This window comes from Colobus angolensis, unplaced genomic scaffold (genome assembly GCF_000951035.1).
Source record: "Colobus angolensis palliatus isolate OR3802 unplaced genomic scaffold, Cang.pa_1.0 Scaffold228, whole genome shotgun sequence".
Lineage (NCBI taxonomy): Eukaryota > Metazoa > Chordata > Mammalia > Primates > Cercopithecidae > Colobus > Colobus angolensis.
The window spans coordinates 5324698-5349732 of record NW_012115466.1 but is presented as its reverse complement, the minus strand read 5'-3'; the positions used below and the strand labels follow the sequence as shown (position 1 = coordinate 5349732).

The 25035-nt window shown below is 33.3% G+C and overlaps 1 protein-coding gene across 1 annotated transcript in view; it reads right to left on the bottom strand.

Annotated features, from left to right (window-relative positions):
• The window catches only part of LOC105513303 (spermatogenesis-associated protein 16), a gene marked incomplete at its 3' end in the record, with an annotated part of 232366 nt that overhangs the window by 105077 nt on the left and 102254 nt on the right, over nucleotides 1–25035 (bottom strand). The window contains exon 3 of the mRNA XM_011944144.1: nucleotides 22787–22932. Within this exon, the coding sequence (XP_011799534.1) occupies nucleotides 22787–22932 (146 nt within the window). The remainder of the gene's footprint in view (nucleotides 1–22786; nucleotides 22933–25035) is intronic.

Genomic DNA, 25035 nt, shown 5'->3' with positions numbered 1-25035 from the left:
CAAGCTCTGCCTCCCGGGTTTACGCCATTCTCCTGCCTCAGCCTCCCAAGTAGCTGGGACTACAGGCGCCCGCCACCTCGCCCGGCTAGTTTTTTGCATTTTTTTAGTAGAGACGTGTTTTCACTGTGTTAGGCAGGATGGTCTCGATCTCCTGACCTCGTGATCCACCCGTCTCGGCCTCCCAAAGTGCTGGGATTACAGGCTTGAGCCACGCGCCTGGCCTAAAGAAAGCATTTAAAGGTTTGAATTTTTAAACTAATTTTAGCTTTGACCGTATCCTGAAGAATGAAAGGGTATATTTTATTCTCGTTATAGTTTTCTCTCCTAGTCTCTAATTATAGATTTTAATTCCTCTTAATTATTTAGGGCAGCATTGTTCAATTTCAAAAGGGTTTTCTTCATATAACTTTTACTGTTAATTTCCCATTTTATTACAATGTAAATAGAGAATATCTTGTACAATTTCTTCTTCTGATATATATCAAAATTAATAAATGGTTCAGTGTTAAAAATATTTTAATGGTATGTAGAAGAAATAATATATTCATTTCTAAGGTATTGTTAGTCTGAAATCACTGGAGATAACGTTAAATTTTTAATGATTTAAATAAAACTTCTAGACACCTTTACTTCATTCAAATTCCTTGGGAAGTCTTTTGAGAAGTAAATTTTAATGGTGATTATTACCGTTTTAAACCCAGCTTGTTTTCAAAGGCAATATTCTTATTGTTTATATTCATGTTCTATAATACTTTTCAGAAAGTTAAATTTTTTCCAACATATTTTTATTTAAGTCAGTTTTAATTTATATACAGTCATATTCACTTTTTAAAAGTGTATGGTTTGGTCTGTTTTGACAAATACATAGACATCAACACAACAGAGATACAGAAATTTACAACCGTGCTAAACAGTTCTCTCACTTTCCTTTTTAATCAGTTTTCTTCCCTTACGCCCAGTTCCTGGCAACCACCGATCTATTTTCCAACTTTATAGTTTTACCTTCTCTAGAATATCATGTAAATGGGTAATATAGTATATACCCTATATGTAAGGCTTCTTTCATTTAGAATAATGGTTTTGAGATTCATCCATATTATTGTATGTATCAATAGTTTGCTTCCTTTTATTGCTTAACTATTAGCATTTTCCACAATTTGTTTATTCATTCACCAACTGATGAACATTCTTTTGTTTCTGTTGCTGTAAACATTCATATATAAATCTTTTGATACAAACTTCCATTTCTTATGGTAAAATACCGGGGAGTGAGAATATTGGGTCCTAGTCTAAGCATATGCTCAACTTTGTAAGAAACTCCTAAACGTCTTTCCAAAGCTGTTGTACTATCCTGCATTCTCACCAACAATGCATGAAAGTTCCAGTTGCTTTGCATCTTCCCCAGAACTGGTATGATCAGCATGTATGAATGTGTGTGTTTAAAGTTTTAGCGACTGTAATAGGTGTAGATGGTATCTCATTGTGGCTTTAGTTTGCATTCCCCTAGTAACTAAAGATGCTGAGGATCTTTTCATGTGGTTATTGGCCATTTGTATATATTCTTTTGTGAAGTCCTTGTTAATCTTTTGCCATTTTAAAAAACTGGGCAGTTTCCTTATTATTGTGTTGTAAGAGTTCTTTATGTATTTTGGATGCAAATTCTTTTTAAGATACATATACTGCAAATATTTTCTCTGAGTCTGTGGCTTGTCTTTTAATATTCTCAATAGTTTCTTTTGACGAGCAGATTTTTGATGATGTCCAACTTATCGACTGTTTTTCTTTTACCGTTTATACCTTTAAAATATACTGTTTAAGAACATTTTGTTTAATCCAAGGTGACAAAGAATTTCTTTCCTATTTTCTTCAAAAAGTTTGATAGTTTTAACATTTATAAACTATTTGAGTTGAATTCGTTTATGGTGTGAAGTAAAGATAAAGACATTTTATTTTTTATTATAAATCTACAATTTTCCTGGCACCACTAATTGAAAAGACTATTCTTTCTCTATTGAATAACTTTGACATGATTATCAAAAATCAATTAACCATATATGTGTGAGTCAATTTCTGAATGGAATATTCTGTTCTGTTGATTTATTTGTCTATCCTATGCCTTTATTACAGTCTTGACTACTATAGATTTATAATAAACCTTTAAATCAGGTAGTTTAAATCTTCCCAACTTCGTTCTTTTTTTTCCCCCTAACATTGTTTGGGCTCATTGAAATTCTGTACTTTTCCATTTACATTTAAGAAAGTAGCCTGTTAATTGGTTAAATGTCTGCTGGGTTTTGATAAGTCTATAGAAAACTATAGGATCTATTGACATCTTAATAATATTGAGTCATCTGCTCGATAAATATAGCACTTTTCTCCATAATTAAGGCTTTAATTTCTCATCAATATTTTGTAGTTTTCAACGTGAAAATCTTACACAAAGTTCACTAGATTTATTCCAAACATTTGACATTTTTTGTTGCCCTTATAATTGGCAATGATTTTAAAATTTCAATTCTGATTGTTCATTGCTAATTTATAGAGACATAATTGATTTCTTATGTTGACCTTGTATTCTGCTACATCATACAACTTAAGCTTAATTATTAGTTCCAAAAGCGTTTCCAAAAATACTTTGGGATTTTCTACATAGATGACTACATCTTCTGCAAATAAAGATGACTTACTTCTTTCTTTCTAGTCTATAACATTTGTTTACTTTCTTTGCCTGTTGTACTCTTTGTCACCTCCAGTACCATTTTTTGTTGTTGTTGCTGTTGTTTTGTTTTGTTTTACTTCCCTCAGAATTCTCTAAGCTTCTTGGACTTGAATTTTATTGTTTTCCCTTTAATTTTGGAAAATTTTTGTTTTTTTTTTTTATCTCTGTTCCATTCTCTCTCCTTTTCCTCCTCATTCTGGGACTCTTCCTCATAGCAGGCGAACCCTGCACTGAACATGTGGTTGGTCTCATTTTAGAGAGTGTTTTCTGCTTCTTGTCTGGTGGTAGCAAAACTCCTCTTGGTATCTTCCCCGGGCCCAAGAGTGGTTTCTATCTCTTTTTATCTCTTCCCCACAGCAGAGGGTTTATGCTTTACCCTTCCTTCAGTGGCCATGGGGGCAGGATAATTTCTGACTTCTTCCCCAGAGACGTATGTTTTGCTTCTACTTCTCAATCAGAAGCTATGGATTTTTGCCTGGGTGCTGAGAATGTGAATGTCTGCTATCACTACCCCAGGCATTTCAGACTTTAGCTTTATATGAGACTAAGAATTAGGGAAGGAATTTCTTTCTTTCCTTCTTTCCTCTTTCTTTCTTTTTTCAATTTCTTATTTAGGCAAAGATGCCTGTCTAGTTACCATTATCTTGTCTAACTGTTAGCAAAGTAATGATTTTTTCATCCTCCCGAGAAAACATTCCTCTTATTCTTCTAATAACTTGCTGACATTCTTAAAATAGAAATAGGTGGTAGATCTAGAGAAAGTCAGGAACATGGAATGTTTTAATTTCAGCAAATCATGATAACTTTACAGACAAGATGGTGACATTTATGCTGGATAATGGCGTCATTCTGTAGATTATAACCAATTGAATAACTGATTAATGCTATGTAAGTATGGCCTGTGTTATTATGAAATAAGGAATCTAATGAAATGTCTTTAGCCCTTTTTGTGGACCTTATTTTCATTAGTGAACTAAGGTTAAGAAATTGAAAGGATGTCAATAAAATTTTCAAATGGCATAAATTGTACTGAAACAGGAACTCATATAACTGATGACAGAAGCAAAATTTAAAATAATATGGACTGTTTAAAAATAAAAAATCTTATGTTATAAATTATAAACAATCATTTTATAAAGATAATCATGGCTTGAGTTTGATCACATGGAAAAAATCTGAATATTTTAACTGCAAGCTAAATGATATGATAATATAATAGAACTACAAAAATTGCACATAAAATTTTGTGCTAAATCAATATAACGCATTATTTTCAAATAATAAGTGATGTTTTCACTGAATTGTGCCTTAGTCATATAGTCCCTTGAATTCATCTATAGTTCTGAGCATCTGTGAAGATCATTGCCATATTGGAGGGTATCTAGAATGAGTGATTTGGAAAACAGTGTGTGTGAAGAATATGGAATGAAATAAATATGCTTAGAAAGTAAAATAATATCAGTCGGAGCCGCAGTAAATATATTCAAATACAAAGTCCTTCCTTCCATATGGAATATAGAAGAATTATTCAATGTAATATCAGATGAGGCCAGGCAAAAACCAATTATAATGCTACAAATAGCTCAGTTCAACATAAGGGGGAACTTACTAACCAGTGATCCAACAGGCTTTCAGGAGAGTTTCCTTTTACTGGAAACATTTAAATGATATTTAGAATGCCATCTGTCAGGACATGTAGAAGAAATTCCTCATTGAGTGGGAGATTAGGCTAAATGACTTTGAAGTATACTCACAAAAATTTCTTATAATGCATTATCCAGCACTGTGAAGAGCCTGAGATTTTTTTTCCCTACTTGCAAACTAACAAGTTAGCTTGAAATAGTTTTATGGAAGCTGGTAGAAGATATGAGCCTCCAGGGTCAGAGACAAAGGACAGTTTATTGTTCACAGCAATAACAGTAATCAGAGGTTTTTTTAATTCATTTTTTTTTTTCCGGTTCTCTGAACTATAGATCTCAGATGGTGATGAAAGAAAGGTCAGGTGACACCTTCACATGCAGTAGGTTGTACCACGTGAGAAAAATATGAGTTTAGAGAATGTGAATATTTTGTGATGGGCTCTAAGCTTGCCTATCTTTTGCTCTAAGGGGAAGCACCACATCTGGCAAGGCTGTAACAAGACTTGTCTTTTCTTCCAAGGCTGTTTGCTGTACAACCATCTTTGAAAAGATAGTCTGGAGCAAAGACCAGTCAGTGCCTTGGTCACAAGATATGCAAAAATGCTATACACGCGGGTAATTGTCTCCCTACAAGGATAGATTTTTATTTTTATTTTTATACAGGGTTTTGCTCTGTTGCTAAGGCTAGAGTGCAATGGTGTGATTATGGTTTACTGCAGCCTCAATCTTAGTAGCTGGGACCACAGGTGCATGCCACCACATTCAGAAATTATGGATAGCTTTTTTTCAGATGTGTAGGACCTATTTGTTATATTCATGCCATTAATAAATTTGAAAAACATTCATAACAATGGGAAAATTAAAATATCACAGGTAAGTGACAGGATGCCTAATATTGAAGAGACAGTGGTTACTATCTATCTATCTATCTATCTATCTATCTATCTATCTATCTATCTATCTATCTATCTATCTTCTGTCCTAGGAAGGGATTAAGGTAGTTTATAAAACACTTATGAAGTTAAATGAAAGTAAAAATAACTCACAGGAAACAAATAAAAATACACAAATCGGACTGTATCAAAATTAAAAACTTCTGTTCGTCAAAGGACAATGTAAACAGTGTAATGCAGCAACCCACAGAATGGGAGAAAATATTTGCAAATCATATATCTGACACAGGGTTAATACCCAGAACATATAAGAAACTCCTTTGAGTCAACAGCAATTTAAAAGGTAACCCTGTTAAAAATGGACAAAGAACTTTAATAGACATTTTTCCAAAGATGATATACCAAGGGCCAATAAGCATATGAAAAGATATTTACATCACTGTTAGGGAAATTCAAACCCAAACCACCATAAGATACCATCTCACACCCATTAGAATAGCCACTATAAAAAATCAGAAAGAAAAAGTGTTGGCAAGGATGTGGAGAAATTAGAATGCTTGTGCACTGTTTGTGGGATTGTAAAACAATGCACCCACTATGGAACAAAGTATGAAAATTCCTCAAAAAGTTAAAAATAGAATTACTACACGAACCAGCAATTCCACTCCTGTGTATATACCTAAATTAATTGAAATCAGAGTCTCCAAGAAGCATTTGTATCCCCATGTTCAAAGCAGCATTATTCATAATAATCAAAAGGTAGAAGCAACCCAACGTCCATTCATGGATGAATGGATTAACAAAACATGGTACCTAACATACAATGGAATACTCTTCAGCCTTATAAAGCAAGGAAATTAAGACACATGCTACAACATGAATGCATTTCAGACGTTATACTTTGTGAAATAAGTCAGACACAAAAAGAGAAATACTATATGCTTCCATTTTTATGAGATACCTGGAGTAGTCAAATTTATGAAGACAGGAAGTAGAATGGTGATTGCCAGGGGACAGAAGGAAAGGGGAACAGGGATTTGTTATTTAATGGGCATAGACTTTTAGTTTTGCAAGATTAGAAGAGTTCTGGAGATTGCTTGCACAATGTGAAAGTAGTTAACACAATTGAACTGTACACTTAACACTGGGTAAGATCGTACATTTTATGTGTATTTTACCACAGTTAAAATGACAACAAAAATAACTGAATGTGGAAGCAAGATTAAAAGTAGAGATAGTTAAGATGAAGGCTGGATGAGGTTAGTGTACAAATATTACATCTTAAGATCCTAAAAGTTTGATTGAGATGGACTACACATCTAAATTTGCAGGTAGCTAATGAAAAGAGGGTCACGTAGCCAGTATTAAACAAGCAGTTGTTCATCTCAAGTATTTCTTGGGCTACAATCAGAAAGATGAGCTTATCCAAAGATGCCCCATAATGTAACAATCTGTGTTCTCAGTAACAGATTTACAGAAAAATCAACAAGTGTTCCATATTGCTGCTTCTTACAGCTTCTTTAAACATGGGCTGTTGGCATAGTACTAAATCTCCATCTAGTAACTTAAATTCTGGGATAGGTAAAAAATGAGAATAGAAAGAAAACTTATACAACAGTGCTGTCACTATACAGAGATTCAGTGAAATCTTAGTAGTTTTGTCTTATTTGGTCAACTGACTTGCTACAAAAGATTGATCATTAGAATTAAATTAAAACCAAAATGAAGTATAATAGTCCTCTGCTTATTGAAAAGAATTAAAAAGTTCATGTAGTTTAAATATCTTCAATAGATAATCAAGATAGAAAAATGGAATAACCCAATTTAATTTACACTGGAGAAAAAGAACTACTTTATGAAGTATTAGAGCATAAAATTAGAAATAAAGGTGTTGGATTTTGAAATAAGAAAATTACCATAAATTATTGTCAAACAAAGCATATAGCTCTGCCAAAACACTAGCAAAGTATGTTTTTGCAAAAGCATGAAAGTAAAACCTAACTTCAGGGAAATAACAACAAGAAATCATTCTCAAATATTACTTGAAATCTCAGCATGTATGTGGCACAGTAGAAGAAAATGAGGTTTAGAGAAGTCAAACAGAAAACAACTCAAATATTATCTTTCATGTTTTGCCCCCAAAATTGCAATTAATTCTACAACTAGTTAAATGTGAAAAATATTAAATTACAGAATTATCTCAAGTGAACAACAAACACCTATTTCTTGACGTGACAAATAATTTATGAAATAATTACTTAAAAGATTTGCTATATTGTCACAACACTGAAAAGTATGTAGTCAGAAAGAAATATTATATTCTCTATCTTCTTTATAGAGCTAGTAATAAAAACACACTAAAAATCAGGATCTATGTTCAAGTATATTTTACTCTGAAATTTGAGTATGACATTACCTTGTTTAGGAAGACAGAATTTATAATATTACAGTGGGGGATTCAAATAATACATTTAATGGATCATCCATAAAATAAGAACCTTTAGAAGGGAGTCTCCTAGGGCTTCAAGTCTTCCATGTTCTTCATCCAAAGGAGTATTATCAGTTAACATGCATCAAATAACCATCAAAAATAAGTATGATTACTGAATCTTTAGAAGCATGCCGTGAAATGCCTTCTTGAGCAATGGAGAACATTTATTTTTTCTACATTTCTCTGACTTTCTTACTCAGTTAATTACTCTTTATCTACTGCAGACTTCTCCATAATGGGAAGTAATACTCACCATTATCATTTACCTTTATATATTCAGCACCTAAGTAAATGACTGACACATAATAGGCACTCAGTAAATGTTTACAGAATAAATCAATGTTAATAAAGTGGCTAAACAACATTTCCTCAGGAGCTTCCAGAGAACCTAATCATACCTAAGGTTCATGAATGAGATCTACATCTCTTGTGACCTGAATATATCAAGGATCACCCTCCATCAACCTCTGTGCCTGTATCCCAGTTGAACATCAAATATACAGAATCTTACAGTTTCTACGTTAGGCAGATGTGATCAGGAACAAAAGGCAGTTTATGTAATAACAGCATAGAGATAGGTAAGTAGGGCATTTGAAAACAATTTCCCCCAATTTTTTTTTTTTTTGTAATTTGAAAATCTGAAAAAAGATCCTCATCTTTGTAGACTGTGTCTTTCCATTTTTTCTTTCATCTGTCAAATGCCTGGATAGAGTGAACGTGAAATAAATTCCCATTTATTTTGTCATCTACTTTGTAATCCCGAGTCTGTTTGGTAAAAGCTGTTAGTAAATCACTTGGTCAGTTCTCCCAACAAAATAGTCTTTAAGTAATACAGTGTATCAACCTATCTTTTGACATTTTCATTTTTCGTTCTTGACATTTTCTCTTAAAAAATAATACAGTGTTGGCCCTATTATCTTTGGGAGTCTGTGAACCAAAATATCAGCTATCAGCTCTCTTGTAGAAAAGTTATCAAGGTTCAGAAACCAAAGATGTAGATGTGAGGCCCTACACATCTGTCTGTCTAATACTGGAGGGGAGGGTGGAGGATTGGTGATGGTGGTTCAAGAGTGGTGTGTTGAGTTTCACATGTTTTTTTCCATTTGCTGTGTTACTTGGGTGAGGTTTATTTTATTTTATTTTATTTTATTTTTGGGGGGGTGGAGTCTCACTCTGGCACCCAGGCTGAAGTGCAGTGGCATTATCTCGGCTCTCTGCAACCTCCGCCTCCCAAATTCAAGCAATTCTCCTGCCTCAGCCTCCCAGGTAGCTTGGGACTACAGGTATGCACCACCACGCCTGGCTAATTTTTGTATTTTTAGTAGAGATGGGTTTTCACCTTGTTGGCCAGGCTGATCTTGAACTCTTGACCTCAAGTGATCTGCCTGCCTCAGGCCCCCAGAGAGCTGGGATTACAGGAGTGAGTCGCCGCGCCTGGCCGAGATGTATTTTAGAATGATTAGTTTTGAAAGGTATAATGAATACACTTCCCTCTGTTCTACCTGTTGGAAATTACTTATGATTCATTCAGCAACAATTTTTGAGTGTAAACCATGTTCCAATCACTGTTCAGGTTTTAAAGAAAAGAGCCAGAAAGGTAAATGCATACTTAAACTAATATTTTGAGTAGCCTTATTATATGGAAGTAAGTGTCTGTCCGTATTCTATTATTTTTTATGCTGCCTTCACATAGCAAATTATACAAGAATTTTAAAAATGAACTGAAATATAGTATACTGAATTCCATTATGTAATTCTACTGGATAATAAAATCATACCCTTATTTCTTTTAGAGTCTGAAAACTAGAGGGATTTTTGATGTTAGAGTTTTAGAATTAGAGGGACGTTTGACAGAAAAATCAAGACCATTTGTGTATCAGGTATTAAAATTACCCATATTAACGTCATAATTTTTTGATCTGTGGAAGTATTAAATTACATCCAGATAACAATATTTTACCTACTAAGTCCTTTGTAGCCCTTTTACCAAAAGAGAAATATTGATTGTTATTCCTATGCTTTATGACATTGTAGGACTTCTAAATATTGTCTCTGATTTTCCTTTGCTAAATTAACAGAATTAGTCGGAGTTCCACAATGGACATTGAGTTTATGTAGATAATGTCCAGCCCAGCTAAACCACCAGGTTATATACTACAGTTTGCAAGTTTAAAGTCAAAATTTGAATTGGATATGGACTTTGATATGGGAGTTATATCAATACTGGATTCAATGTTTAGTTATACATCAAATTACCATTTCTTTAAGTGATTCCAATTAGGGAAATCTACTAATTACTAATATTATAAATGAATATATTAATGGTTTTTCTTTGTAATACACACTCCTTTCTTTATTGACAAAGATGATTAAATCTCCCATTTTGACATTCTGTCCTCTTTGGCTCACTGTACTGAGTCTCAACCTGTTGTGACTTGCACCAAATAGAGTGTCACAGCACATTACTTTGGAAAGAATACGCTTTCCAGATATTTTTAGTAGTGCTGCCATTTCTGTGAATATAACGACAACAGCATATATTGTGTTGTTTTTGTTGAAAATGTTACATTGGATACTAACTGACTAGCCCTCAACTAAAAGTATTAACCTAGTTGAGAGAAATAATAAAAATACATACATAACCAGTAAACAACACATTAAAACTTGAAACAGTTAAATTGTGGGATGCTTGCAAGGGAGATGGAAAAAATAAAAGGTTTAGAAAGGGGATTTCCAATGATAGGACAATTTAAAAGGTAAAAAGAGCTAATCTGGAAAAAAATCCAAAGAAAGTGAGTTTCGAGTTGCCTTTGAAATAGTCTCATCAAGGGAAGGAAGGTAGAAAATTCACATTGGGAGAGAGGCTCAGAAATGACTTGGTGATAGAGGATGGTAAGCCATATTAACAACTGCCATGTAAATTAGCTTGGCTAAAGCAATAAATTGACCACTGGGGAAGGTGGGAGTCTATTAAGGGCTGTTCATTAGTGAAAGGATTTTTAATTTTATGAAAGAAACTACTAATGCTTCAGGGATTACTAAGAAAGCACATGATGGAAACACTTTTAAAGAAGACAACTATTGCAACTACTCTGATGAAAAATCCAATTGCTGGGAGAATGCTAATGATTCTGTGAAAAAGTAGAGTTGTTGTCAACGTGCGGCCTGTAAATTTTCTATAGGTTCATTGACATTTTCAGGGGCTCATGAAATCAATTTTCATAATAATATTAAGAAATTATTTTCCATTTTCACTGTATTGACATTTGCACCAATGTTGCAAAAGCATGATGGGGAAAACAACTGGCTTCTTTGCAGGAAGCAAACAGGTGATACCAAACTGTTCTGGTATTCACTGAGTGTATTCTTTACCATTATGGGCACTCAGCCCATATATTTATTTTTAAATCAATTTCAATCCTTGAGTACATGTCTCTTTAACATTTGGTAGGATGATATAAGAAGTATGTATCAAGCACTTCTTGTGCATACCAAAATATAATAGCTGTCTTGGGGTAAAGCACTTCTGCCCTTGTGCCACTGTTTACATTTGTGAGCTGATTTAGCCACTGTTTTTATGGAACACTATATTTTTCTTGGAAGAATGATGAACAAATTATGATTATCAGACTTGAAATTTGGCAGACATTTTCTAAAAAATGAAATGTGTGCCTGTCACTTAAAGGAACACAACTGACAGTATATATTGCTAGTGATAAAAGTTTGAGCTTTCAAGCAAAAATTAGTATTTTGGAAAACTTATACATCTGTCACTGTGAGCTTGACAGTCACCCAATTCTCTAAGACTTTCTGATGAGGTTGGCGATATTAACAACTGCAATTTAAACATTTGGTTTTGCATAATGAAATGTGTCAATGTTTGGAAATCTGCATATTTTTGAAATGACCAATAGGCGATATTACTAGCTCATGAATGGATAAACAATCCAATCAAAGTATAAGATGAACTAATGGCTTTTAATGTTACAGAGTACCACGTTAAATTGACATGGTTTCAGAATCCATATTGCAATTAATCATTAAGAAACTACCACTTGTCAAGTCTTGGTGTAGTATCAAAGAAGAATATTCAAAATTATCTGAAAAGACTATTCAAATTATCTTTCATTGTCTAGCTGCATACCTTGTGTGACATTGAATGTTGTTCATATAAGTCAACCATATTATAATTGATTGAATGCAGGATCAGATATGAGCACTCAGCTTCCTTTTATGAAATCACTCTTGCAGAATGTCAGACAATGTTACTGCTTTCATGCATGTTTAAAAATATTGCAGTTATTTTTTTCACAAAATATCCATTTACATTAACATGTAATGGGATTATCATTTTGAAGTGAATGAGTAAATAAATACATTTTAATTTCTAAGTTGTCATTTCTATATGGCAAATATTTATAGATGAGACTCACATAAGGAAAAACCCTTTGGTATCTTTAATAATGTTTAAAAATATAACGACATTAAAATATAAAATTATATAATGTTTAAAAATATGGTAAAATCCTCCAAGTTTGAGGATCACTATATAAGTAAATAGTCAAAATTTGGATGAAGGCTGTAACTACAAGAATGAAGATGAAGAAGCACATGGAACACACTTGTTGGATAATTTGCATTATATTACACCATCCTTTTGCCCTCCTTCCTAAGACGAAAATACCCTCTCTGCCTTTTTTGGGTACGTACATGTGACTTCTCGATGCTATTTTCACGTTATTTTCTTTCCACAAAAACCAAGAGCTACTTTCCCAGAGCCTGTATGTGTGGAACAGATTCCACAAGGAAAGCTTATAGAAACTAGAAGTCTAAAAACAAAGCAAAATGATAAGGTTAAATGTAGAGTAAAGTATATATTTCTTTCATCTGCTAATTTCTCATTGTTAAGCATTCAAAAATCAAACACTGCTTTGAATTCAACTGTCTTCTGTGTCAAGGAGGTCATATTTGCTAGGAAAAGTTTAATAACTGGTAATAACATAAGAACATTTCTATCCAATTACGAAATCATTTTGCCTAGGTGAGCCAGGAAAGGTACATGGTCTGCATTTTCCCCAGTGAGAAAGAATCATAAGAAAGGTGTATGTCATATCTATAACCTGTGAGCAAAGTTATAGACAGTGCCACCAAGGAGACATTTCTTCTCAAACTAAAGGTGTTATAACTTAACATATGGCTGCTCTTCAGACTTCAACAAGAAATGAGAAAAGGTCACAAGCCCAAGAGAGGATGAACATGAGGAATTCTTGCCATAGCAACAGAAAAGAAAGTGAGGAATGGTTTGAGGAAATACAGCAATAACAGTACAGCCACACGATTTGCAAAACGCCTGTTAAGGCTGATGCTGTGTTGTCAGTAATGTAGAATATGTATGGAACATCCTAAAAAATATTCATATCCATAAAATGCACATTATTGAAATGTGAAAAGTCAAAGGGATAGCAGAGTGGTGTCTGTTTGTAAGGTCATCTGCTCTTCAAAGGTAAACTACTAGCATGAGAGTGAGTCATGCATATTCAACAAGAGATTTCTATCTGGAAAGGAAGAGAGAAAATTTTAAATATCAGGCATAGGCTGGCAAGAGTTATAAAATGAGTAGGGGTTGGCATCTGAGTCTTTTATTTTTTTATCTCCGATAAAGACTGGTTTGTCTCTTGCTACTTGTAACCTTGTATGTAATAGCCTATATAGTGACTTCTCCACACCAAATGTCCCAGAAAGGACTATTAGGGCAAAAAAACATTGAGGGAAGTTGCCTTGAGAACAAGACACAAACATCAGTTTTACAGTATAGCCTGGGTGAGGCAGATTCAGTGGGAATGAGTTTTAGTTCCTTAAAACTGTGCTGGTTAAATTTGGAAATGTGGATAGTCTTCCAGTTTTCCTCTAAGCTAATCTTTTAAAGTATTTTTGGATATCTAGTATTCATCAGCTCTCTATGTTTCCCTAGAATTTCTCAGTTTTAGTGTTGGTCCTTACCTATTTCAGTTTTTCACCACTTGTCTGGAAATATTTTGCATGTAGAGGCAACAAATTGGGAGGCTAAAAACAGACATGTCCCCATGGGGACCATCAAAATAGTTTTCTCCTTGTTGATAAGCATTAAATAGACCAGCCACTCACTGTGCTAAATAGAACAAATGTGCTCAGGAAAAGAAGTTCGTGATTCTAGACTCGTAAAATTTCAGGCTGGTCACCTGAGGTGTTTGAAATGTCACAAAGGTGACATTAAGGATGAAATTTGCACAGAAATTTTCCATTTGCAAAACAGTTTCACATCTGTAATGTCATTTGACCACTTTCACAAGTGTTGAGGAAGATATTGTCATGATCTTATGTTTAGAAATCCAGAAATTGAGGCTAAGGGCAATTATGTGACTTGAGAAAGTCAAGACTCGCTAGCAATTTTGCAAGGATTCAAATTCAGGCCTTTGATTTCTGAAGTTTGTTTCCCTATAGTACAAGGAATCTTACAACTTCTCTCTTTATCTGTAATTATAGAGTTAATCCTTGACAATCTAGAACTTTTTTTTTTAAAAACCCCCGGACACACCACTTACATGTTTGAGAACTTTTAAAATCTTAAGTACATGAATGTTTTTAATGCCCCAGTGAGAATTACAGAGGAAGAGTTTGCAGAAAGGCTAAATGAGTTGTTCAACTCATTAGAATGGATTTTAGAGCTGATATATTAGAAAGTGAAAAACAAATATAAAAGAATCATCCTAAAATAACATGATAAACCCACTCACAAGGAGTACCTGTGCAGCCTTCTTGCCAGCTTCAAGTATCAAAATGAACATCTCCCGAAGGCAGTCCTCAGCGTGGGAGCTGTGCATTAGCACACCCTAATCTGTTTTCTAAGGACCGCGTGGAAGTCAAAAGCAACGAACAGATCAATAATAACTAGTAGATTCACATTCTAAAGAGTTCCCCAACAACAGATGCATTGTTTCATAACAATACTACTCCATTAAGTGTATATATTGTTTCCTCATTTATAAGCTATTTTCATATTCATGAGTAAATGGGAAAGATAAATGCCAAGTGGGCACCGACCTCAGGGATAAGATGAGGTTAAATTTTAAGAAGAGAAAGAGTGAAAACTAAGATGAGAAAGAAAACATCAAGCAAGATGATTATAAACTAAACTGCTGTCAACTTGAATATAAGGGTAGAAGATAAAATGTCTGGATGAAGAGCTGTGGTAGGCATGGGAAAGTGTCATAGAGGCAATACAGGAGCGCTGTAGGCAGAGCTATTTTAATTAATAATTGCAAGCTATGTTAAAATAAAAAAATGATCAATATATGCATTTAAAAGGTGGTGAGTGTATTTAAAATAAACAGAATATGATCCCTTTATCATGTCTTGTGTAATTTGGAAGGCTCCTCAGGGAATCTGATCCACCTTCAGAACATGCCTGTGATTAAAAGCTCAAGAGGGGCCTAATCTGTTTTTCTCTGTCTTTGCTATGTCCTTACATTTTCCTCTCTTATTGTACATAGTCATGGTTGTCTTCCTTCTCTACCCCCGACCTCGTTCTTCTCTTCTTTCTCCTCCTTTTCTTCTTTAGTAAAGAAACCTCTAATTAGATGTCTTAGCCATCTGGATCCTGTTTCTTGTGTTCATATTAAGAGAAACAAATGATGACCCTTAGAAACTTAGCCATTTTAATTTGGATAATATATAGTTATATTTAATTATTTTCTGGAATTTATTTGCTTTAATCCTCATTATCATTTTTCTTACTTTTTATACAAGTCTGTCTATGTATTTACCCTGCAAGGCTATTTTACTAATTCATATGATAATCACAAAGAAGAGGGAGGATTTCAGGTATAAGAAAGGGGAAGAAAGTGGACGTATGTTAGTAGAATCTCGTGATTTAAAAGTTGTGTTGTGTCAATATTGTAAAATTGTTGTTATATTGTTGTTGTGTTGTTATTATTCACAAATCACACATGACGAAAGCAAGGCTTTACAACCCAGTGAGTGAAGTGGTAGCTGAAATCTGCGTTCTATGATTTCAAAGACAATGTCTAGTATTTCTCAATGCTGCTGTAACCTGCAAGGGAAGTCCTCCAGATTTTAAAGGTGGTATGATTTCCATCATTTTCACGATGAAATGACATGACAACTAGAATTTTTGGAGGAGGATTAGTGACTGTAATGTCATAGGTTTGCTGGGATGTAGTTTATTTGCCAGGGAAATGGTAATAAGAAAACCTTCTCAGGAAGTTAGTGGAAGAACTAAGTGAGATAGCTTATGAAGGGCCGAGTTTCCACCTGCCACATGGTGGGTGTTCAGTGAATGCTTGTCCTTGTTCCTGCTTAAGAACTACTTCTCGATGTAGTCAACTTTGCACTGCAGAAAGGTGTTACATAATAGTTGTTCCCTACAGTAGAAACAAAAGAAGTATAATCTTTGCCCTTTCACAAAAATTAGCATCCTTTTTATATTTTTTTAGGGTTTAAAGGATGAGTTGGAATGTTTAATGTGATCTTCAGAGAAAGCATCTTTTTATAGGTGGATTTATTTTCATGGGAATACAATAGCAAGAGACATAAAGTACTAACGATCCATATAGCATTTTTATTTCTCCTGACTTCTCAAGGAGGCAAAATGCCTAACTTGCAAAAAGACCAACCAGATTCAAGAATGCTTTTAAAATAGCAATACCAGGATTTTCTTTTATTTTTTTCACATTTGAAAGCCCATATGAACATAAACTCATGCACACATGGGCACACACACAGAGACTGTGTTTGTTTCATTTAATTGGAAGAAACAATCAGTAATCTATGAATCACAGAAGGAGATATGTAAGAACAAACATTCTCTTCGTTGAGCCTTTCTTTTAACGGTTGATGAAAATGAGTATGGATAATGTAATGTCTTTCAGAAATGAGTGGCAATATCATCAAAACAACCACTCATATGTTTTCCCAAAGCAAGACATTGTGAGGTATTAAGAGATATATGCAGGTAAGATTACATCCTTTTCTTTTGTGTTCCCAATTATTATCCCCTAGAAGCAGTATCAACACTAATACTTCATAGTCTATACATTTGTTCATATCAATAAACTGGCACCAGCAATGGTTTTTAGCACCAGCAATGTTCCCTATTCTTTTACTATATTATAGTTTTGTTTAAGTTCATCCAAGGTCATGAGAATTATTTTATCTAATGTTATTTATGTGTTACCTTTAGTGGCCAAATTTTCAACTCTTAGTTCTGGTAAGGAAGAGAGCATTGTATTTAAAATATCTCATTTCTTGATCTCTGTAAGAAATTTGCAAATTTCCTATTACTTCTACTATGAATCAATTCTTTCTAAAACTCATGAGTATCTGTAATGCTTTAAGTGAATATCATGTTTGACCATAATTATCCCCAAAATTGTGATTGATGACATCCCAAAAGTTGTATTTTCATAGGAGTTTTCTAATTGTCTACTTTATTGAGTATGTTATGTTCAGAAGGGTGTTTTATTTATTTATTTTAGAGACAGAATTCTCCCCCAGGCTAGAGTGCAGTGGCGCCATCTCAGCTCACTACAGTCTCCACCTCCCGGGTTCAAGCCATTCTCCTGTCTCAGCCTCCCAAGCAGCTGGGACTACAGGCATGTGCCACCACACCTGGCTAATTTTGTATTTTTAGTAGAGATGGGGTTTCATCATGTTGGCCAGTCTGGTCTCAAACTCCTGAGCTCAGGTGATCCGCCTGCCTTGGCCTCCCAAAGTGCTAGGATTAGAGGCAGAAGCGTATTTAAAAAATAATAGTCTCCTTTATGAAAATATAGAGCTTATTTCTAATACCAGTGAGAATTACCTGTATTTGTTTTTGGTGGTGGGATTATAATAAACACAAGCCTGATAGGTTTTGAGATTCCGGAATGCTTTTAAGCAGTTTACTCATATTTAAAGAAGAGAAAACAGAGGTAAAGGGAAGTTAATTATGAAAGTCAAAGCTAGTAAGTGATAAAACAGGGATTCAAATCTATGCCTTTGTTTGTTTAATTTTCTTATGTTTTGATCTGTGAGTTACTTAGATGGGTATGGTTTAATTTCCAAGTATTTTGAGGGATTTTCTAGGAATCTTACTCTTAAACTGATTTCTAATTTAATTCCATTATGGTTAGAAAACAAGCTCTATAAGATTTTAAAATTTTTGAAATTTTAATTGAGTCTTATTTTCATCTCTAGTAGTACACCTTCTCTTAAAATCTACTTTGATAATAGCATAGGAAAAGTGAGCATTAAAAATAACCTTTTATGTTTATTGTATAGTGCATCCTATTTTCTCTTTCCTCTTTCTCTGAGACTTCAATTACATGTATGTTATATTTCTTGTCACTATCCCTGAGGACAGGTCACTGAGCCATTGATTAATTTTTAAAAAATCTTTTATTGTCTATCTCTTGTCTTTACAGTGGGTAATTTCTATTGGTCTGTCTTCAACTTCACTAGTCTTTTCTTTAGCATTCTCCAAACTGATGTTAAAGTAATAAATTAGTGCATTTTAAATTTCAGATATTTTGTTCATCTATGCTAAATCTCCATTTGGTTCTTCCTATAGCTTCTGTTTCTTTGTTGGGATTCTCATCTCTTCACTCATTACAACTATTTTTACCTTAAGATCCTTGAACGTATTTTCGTAGGTTTGTTGAAATCCTTGTTTGCCAGTTCTACATCTGGGTCTTGAAGATCTATATCTGGTTCTACATCTTGAAGTCTATTTCTATGGACTGCTTATTTTCTTAAGTCTCATTTTCCTACTTCTTTGCATGTGTGGTAATTTTTAACTTTATGCTGGATATTTTAGGTGAGACTTTGTAGGGAATCTGGATTATGACATATTTCCTGAAAAATATGTTAAGATGTTGAGGTTTTTTTGTTTTTGTTTTTGTTTTTTCCCCCTGTGAGAGAATGCAATGGCAGATACGCTTGTTCTTATGAAGCTTAGCTGTATTTTTTGTTAGGACAGGCCTATTTTGTCTTTGAATTTAATCTTAAGCTGTGGTCCTTTTGGTAGGTTATGGTCCTTATTATTGCAGTATGATCTTTCTGGGGCTCAACTGAGTACGTGAGGTGCTCAGTGAGGTCTATTTACCCTAGTACTCCAACATCAACATCTCCAAGCACTGCAGGTCATCTAAGTATTTCCATTTAGCGCTTAGTTCTGTGGCAGGCAATTTCTGCTACATGGAATCTCTTTCCTCGCATGATCTTGGCTAAGAACTTACAGTAAATTCCCATGCAGACTTCTGTCTCTCCACCCTTTCACACAACTGCCTCTTTCTTGGCCATGTTTCCTGTAATTATAGCTTCCTTGGCAGCCTTGCTATTCTAATCTTGGCCTCTTAGGTTTGGTGAGACGGCAGTTTAACTTGATATCCATGTCCCTGAACTAGGGCAGAAAAATAAACCGAGCAAAAAGCTGAGAAGATTATAGGGCTCATCATGTGTGTTTTCCTTCTTTCAGGGATCACAGTCCTGCTCTGACCATTGTCCAAGGCCTCAAAGCAGTTGCCTCTTATATTTTGTTCAGTTTTACAGTTGTTTACAGCAAGAAGGCAGATTCAGTACCAATAACTGTGTCATGGTTAGAATAAAAAATTCATGGGTTTATAATTATTTTTCACAAAACCTTGTGAAATAGTGCTTGTGAAGTAGTACTATTATAACCTAGTTTTATCGAAAACTAAATTCATTCTAGTGAGTGGAGGAGTCATAATATGAACCTAGGCAGTCACATTCTAGACTTTGTGCTCTGACTAAATATACTATGCTGCCTCTGTAACATAACTTACATTGATTTCCTTCACAGCATTTATCATACTCTTCATCTCATATATATGCCAATATTTATTTATTTATTTACACTTTGTTTGCTACTTCTGCTGGTATATAAGCATCATGTATTTTCTATTTATAACTGGCTCTCCACTGCCTAGCACAGGAATAGGCTCTTGGTGGAAATATTTAATAAGTTTTTTAAAATGAATGAATGAATGTAGATATTACTATTATAAAATAATTTTTAAAATAGTGATTTTTCTTACACATTTGGTACTTTAGACTTCATCTTGTCTGCCACCTTGTGGCAACAAAATTGTATCTATATCAAAATATATTTATATAATAAGAAAAGAATCATAGCAGAATTTTTAATCTTGATAAGAAAGCAGTAATTGCAAATTGGTCTCTAGAAATGTTCAAAACACCTTCTGATAAACAGTGGCACTGGTTTAATGAAGTGAGCAGACAGTTAATGTGTTAGGAGAGTCTAAGCATTACTTTTGGTTGAAGTAAAAATTAATACTTATATTTGCCACTTTGGATATGTTATGAATAAAAAGAAGAGCCATTTTGATAATAGTTGTTTTCAGAGTCTTTGTATCATTGACTATTTTAGTTTAAATGGCAGTGCTTAGCTGATTAATTTCAAAACATATCTTTGTTGATCTTAAAACCATAAAGTTATGGTTCTTGTAGTCTTCTCTATGACAAAACAATATGCATTTATTTTTATCAGAAGCAAAACTACATGATAGTTTTTAAGCTAATTTTTGTATTAATGAGTCTCCTAAAAATATGCAGTAGACCTCACATTTCCATAAAATTAAAGAGAAAATGCTTCAGCAAATGCAAATAAATGCAAAAAAGGAATATTTTAATTTTGATTCATGATTAGTATCAACTTTCACAATGTGATAATAATACAAAAGCAGAATTCTGCATTGAGTATATAACTAATGGTTGTAAGCTATTTATAGAGTAAATATCCTAATTAACTTATTTTATAAAACACATTTGTTGATTGTATTTCAGATGGTTTTAAAATCTAAGATCTTTCAAGATGTTTTGATATTAAAATCATATGTACTGACTTATGCAGTTCTGCACTATGACCAGACCAGCAAAATGATTTATTTCATTTGGTGCATTGTTAATTGTATGAATTGACTGTTTGTTTAACCTTTATTGATTTACATTTCTTACTTAATGTTTAACTTAGGAACAGCAGCAAAAATTATTTTACAAAAGTTAATTCTAATATAATAGGAAAGATAATTTTACTGTTCACTGTTAAATACATTCAATTCAGTAATTTTCAAGGTCTTGAAAAAGCACTCTTAGTTTCAAAACAGAAATTTTCTAATTCTAAATAGTGAACCTACTGAAGCTGATTTTTGCATTCTCAGGAACTGCAGCATCTTGTGGTTCTTACATTTGGATTACAGTGGAATTTTTGATCTTTTGTTCTCATTACTTTTTTTTTTACTGAATTCGTATTAACCAGAGACTGTTACTTACTTTTAATAACATTGAATTAATTACATTTTGACATGACCATGCCATTTGGAACCCTTTTATTATTAAATATGATTCAAAAATTCATCAAACTATTCTGATATCCAAGAGATATTTCCTTTAAAACGTAGGCCATATAGGTGGCCCTTTTTATGTGTGATTATAACCATGGAGAAGGTGAAGTATGATTACTTTCAGTGCATCTCAATATATTATTGTTTATGCATGCCTTTGGATTGAATATTTTGAAGTCTATAAATAGCTTTCAAATGTTTATTTCTATGTTTAAAATTTTTACTTATTTATGTTCTTTTCTTTTGCATGATCGAATTTTTTTTAGTCTGTAAATAGTTCACAGATATTTTTCCCACAAATCACCCAGGTAGCCCAGAAGTTGCAATATTTTGACATACTGAAATACACATTACCTTTCCAGTATTTCTTCTTTCAAATGGAAATAGAAAAAAATTCTTTGACCGACCATATATCTTGATGTTTTTTGAAAACTATGGTTGCATAAAATATTTCCAGATAATATAGGGATTAAAATTTTCTTTTAATGTCAAAGGGAATCTGCCTCTAGGTTTTGTAGTTTACTTAAGAGGGAGAATGGCTTTCAAACAGGTTGTCTTGTGAATTTCAAAGTGATTTTGTTGTCTGTAGGTTCTTGAGGTCAAGTTTAAGTTCACTACTAGGGCTGTGAAAAATCTTGGGTAGAAACAACTTTTGCATCCTGGTGGATGTGAGTTTGTAAACGACTTTTACTGTGCTAATAAATCTCTCATTTACAAATTAGTCTTACTATAACTGATAATCATGTTTCCCAGTTGGTTATTAAGAGAGCAGAAATTATATTTTCATTTTGATATTAGTTTGCCATTTGTATCCAAAAGCAGTATAGGAAGTGAGATGAGAAAATGAACAACACAAAAGTTCTAGGTAAATTGCTCAAAGTCAGACAGGGAGGGATAGAGTCATCACAATTCCAAGGAAAGAGTCTGTTGAAAGGCATAATATAATCTCTTTATCTTTGCTGCAGGTAAAAACTGATTATCACCCATGAGAGAAAGACCCCTACAACATAAAATACAGGAGAGGTACTTTTTTATAGAAGAAAAGACAGGCCTGGGTAACTCTGGGGACTCTAGGAAGTCATATAGAGACACACAGATACATACTTCTAAAGAAGAATAGAAATATAAAAAAGAAAATTTTAAGGACTGAGATAAAAAGTATTTCATACCTTTGGAAAGCTGTCCAAAGGATCCTTTGAATCAGCTGATGTGATCACCAAATAAGCCATAAACTTTCAAGTCTTGGCTCATACTTCACAGTCAGAATTCCCTTCTACCATTCCACAACTGCAGTTTTGACAATCCTTCTTACCTTTGAATACCACCTCCTTTATTTACCTGTTCTCTCCCTCCTTTCTTCCCACAGCAATTTGCTTCTGCAGTTGTCTGCCTCTTAGCTTTGCCCTGCATTATGAATAGTTTCTTGCGTCTCTATTTCTTCCATTAGGTTTTGAGATTTTTGTGGTCTCCATGATTGCCTCACTTGACATAAACCAAGCAGTAAATAAATGTGGTTTGTTTCTTCTTTAAGTTGAAATGAAATGGAAGGTGATCAGGCAGGCTCAGACAGTACCCTCCACTAGCATGAACAGCATTTACTTGCACTTATTAGTATATGATTTTACCTGTGTGCATGATTCAGGGCAAGATCTGGTTTCCTCATCCGTAGATAACAGGTAACAAGCTTTGTCTCAATGAAACTCGCCACGCTTGCTATATCTTCCGCAGATGCATCAAATGGTTCTCCCAGAACTGCTCCTTTGCTGCAAAGCTTTAAAAAATATAATACTTTCAACATCCTAATAATCTTTCATGTAATTTACCTTTTAAATAAACAAAACGTGTACATTTTATTTATATATGTTTTGAATATATGTTAAAAGTATATATGATACTTTTTCCAAACCACAAGTAAAATATTAATATTTTGATTATAAATTAAATAAATTGTTCGTGTTCACTATTAAGTGACTATAATATAAAATAAAGGACACGTTTTACCGTAAAATGCTTCCTGTAAAATATTTTAAAAGTATGATAGGTTTTAAAGGAGTGCCAGTTGCTAAGAATGTCTGTTTTAAAAATAAAGCATACAATAACCAAAGATATTAACAGAAAGCCAGGCATAAATCATATTAAATACCAGTGCTTTTATGAAAACCCAGCTGAGCCATGATCTAGCACACTATCAAGTTTGATTTAATATAACAAGAGGTATCGGAAGTAAACTCCTAGGAGCCATTAACATGATCGGTGATTAATTTGAGTCTGAATCATATTCTCTAGTATGTTATTGAAAGAAAAGAAGTGAAAATTTATTAGAATTTATTGGCAGAGGACACAGTATCTGAAAAACATGGCAAGAATATGAATTCTTAATAAAAGTTCCAGGAAGTCAATGGTTTCTGGGCATGATAGATAAACTCTAGAGAAATAAAATAATTAATTTTTTTGGAGAACCCCAAACATTACGAAGTGTCAATAATGTGACAAGGAAAGATCAGCACTTTTTTTTCCCCTCGGAGTTTTCTACTCTTCTTTGGAATTAAGACTGATGGAAAAGAAGTCCTATCTATTTTCAGTGACCTTACTCAGGATATTGCCTTCTTTGCTCTTTTCTACCTCCATCTGTGCATACACTGGGGGAAATTTTCTTGCCAGAGATAGTAATTTGCAGTTAATACTGATTTATATATCCTTTAGCATAAAATTTCTTGTATTTTAAATCCTGTTTGCTTAAATGACATAGTTTAAAATAAATTTTCTTTTATAGGTTAAGTCTTGAGATGGTTTTGCCATTTATATTAATGCTATTGTCATTTTTTAAATGCAGTTTGTTATTTGAATGTGGCTATATTCTGTTCTAAAATGCACTTACTTTCTTAGTAAAGGCTAAAAAAAGACTAAAGGCTAAAAAAAATCTAGAATCTAGATGTTCAATATCCACAGTCTGAATTGGTAGTTGCCTAATGCTGTTTTCTTTTGCTTGCATATCTTATTAATCCTGGAGATTCATATTATTTTTAAAACCCTTTGTCAGTTGGATGAATGGAATATGTTACTTTCTTCATTTAGTAAAAAATACTTACTGAGCATCTACTATATACCAGACAAAATTGCTCTCTTTACATTTTAATTTGAATTGATTAGGATTTTTTCATAAATCTTTTCTATTTTTAGCTCCATATAAATTCCCCTTTCTTATTCTTTACCTATTTCTATTGACAAGTAAATCTTTTTATTATTAATTATAATAAATATTTAGATATTTAAGGTATTAACCCTTTTCTGGCAGTAATAATATACACATGATAAAATGTAGGGATTCCACCCACAAATAATTTTTTGGAAAAGTGTCAACTTTTCCTTATGTTTTGTAAAGGCTCTCAGAATACATAAAACACTTCTCTCAATTATTTTTAAAAAAATTAGCAAAGACTATTTGTGGAAGATACACTGGAAACGGCCTCAGTCAATGCCAAGTTTGGATGCTTCATAAAGGTCACCTGATAAAATTGGTAATAAAAGAGAGAAAACATTTAACCCAGATTTAGTAATTATTCTAGAGAATCTGGCCTCAGAAGTGTCAAGTGTGGCTGTAAACAGGTTTTAAAACATAATTTTACAAAGCATGATAGTTTGAAGATGTCAGTTTGAGATAGCATCTCCTTTCTTCTGTCAATCTGATCCCACAGGATCCAGAAATACCTAAACAGAGTTTTCCATGAAAGATTTTTTTTACGACATGACTATAAAAACACAAATAAATAAAAAACAAAATTAGTAGAAATTATGTAGTTTTATTTACCAATACCTTATATTAACATTCCAGATCTTCTCAATTAATTTTATCTATTTTTTTTTTTTTTTTTTT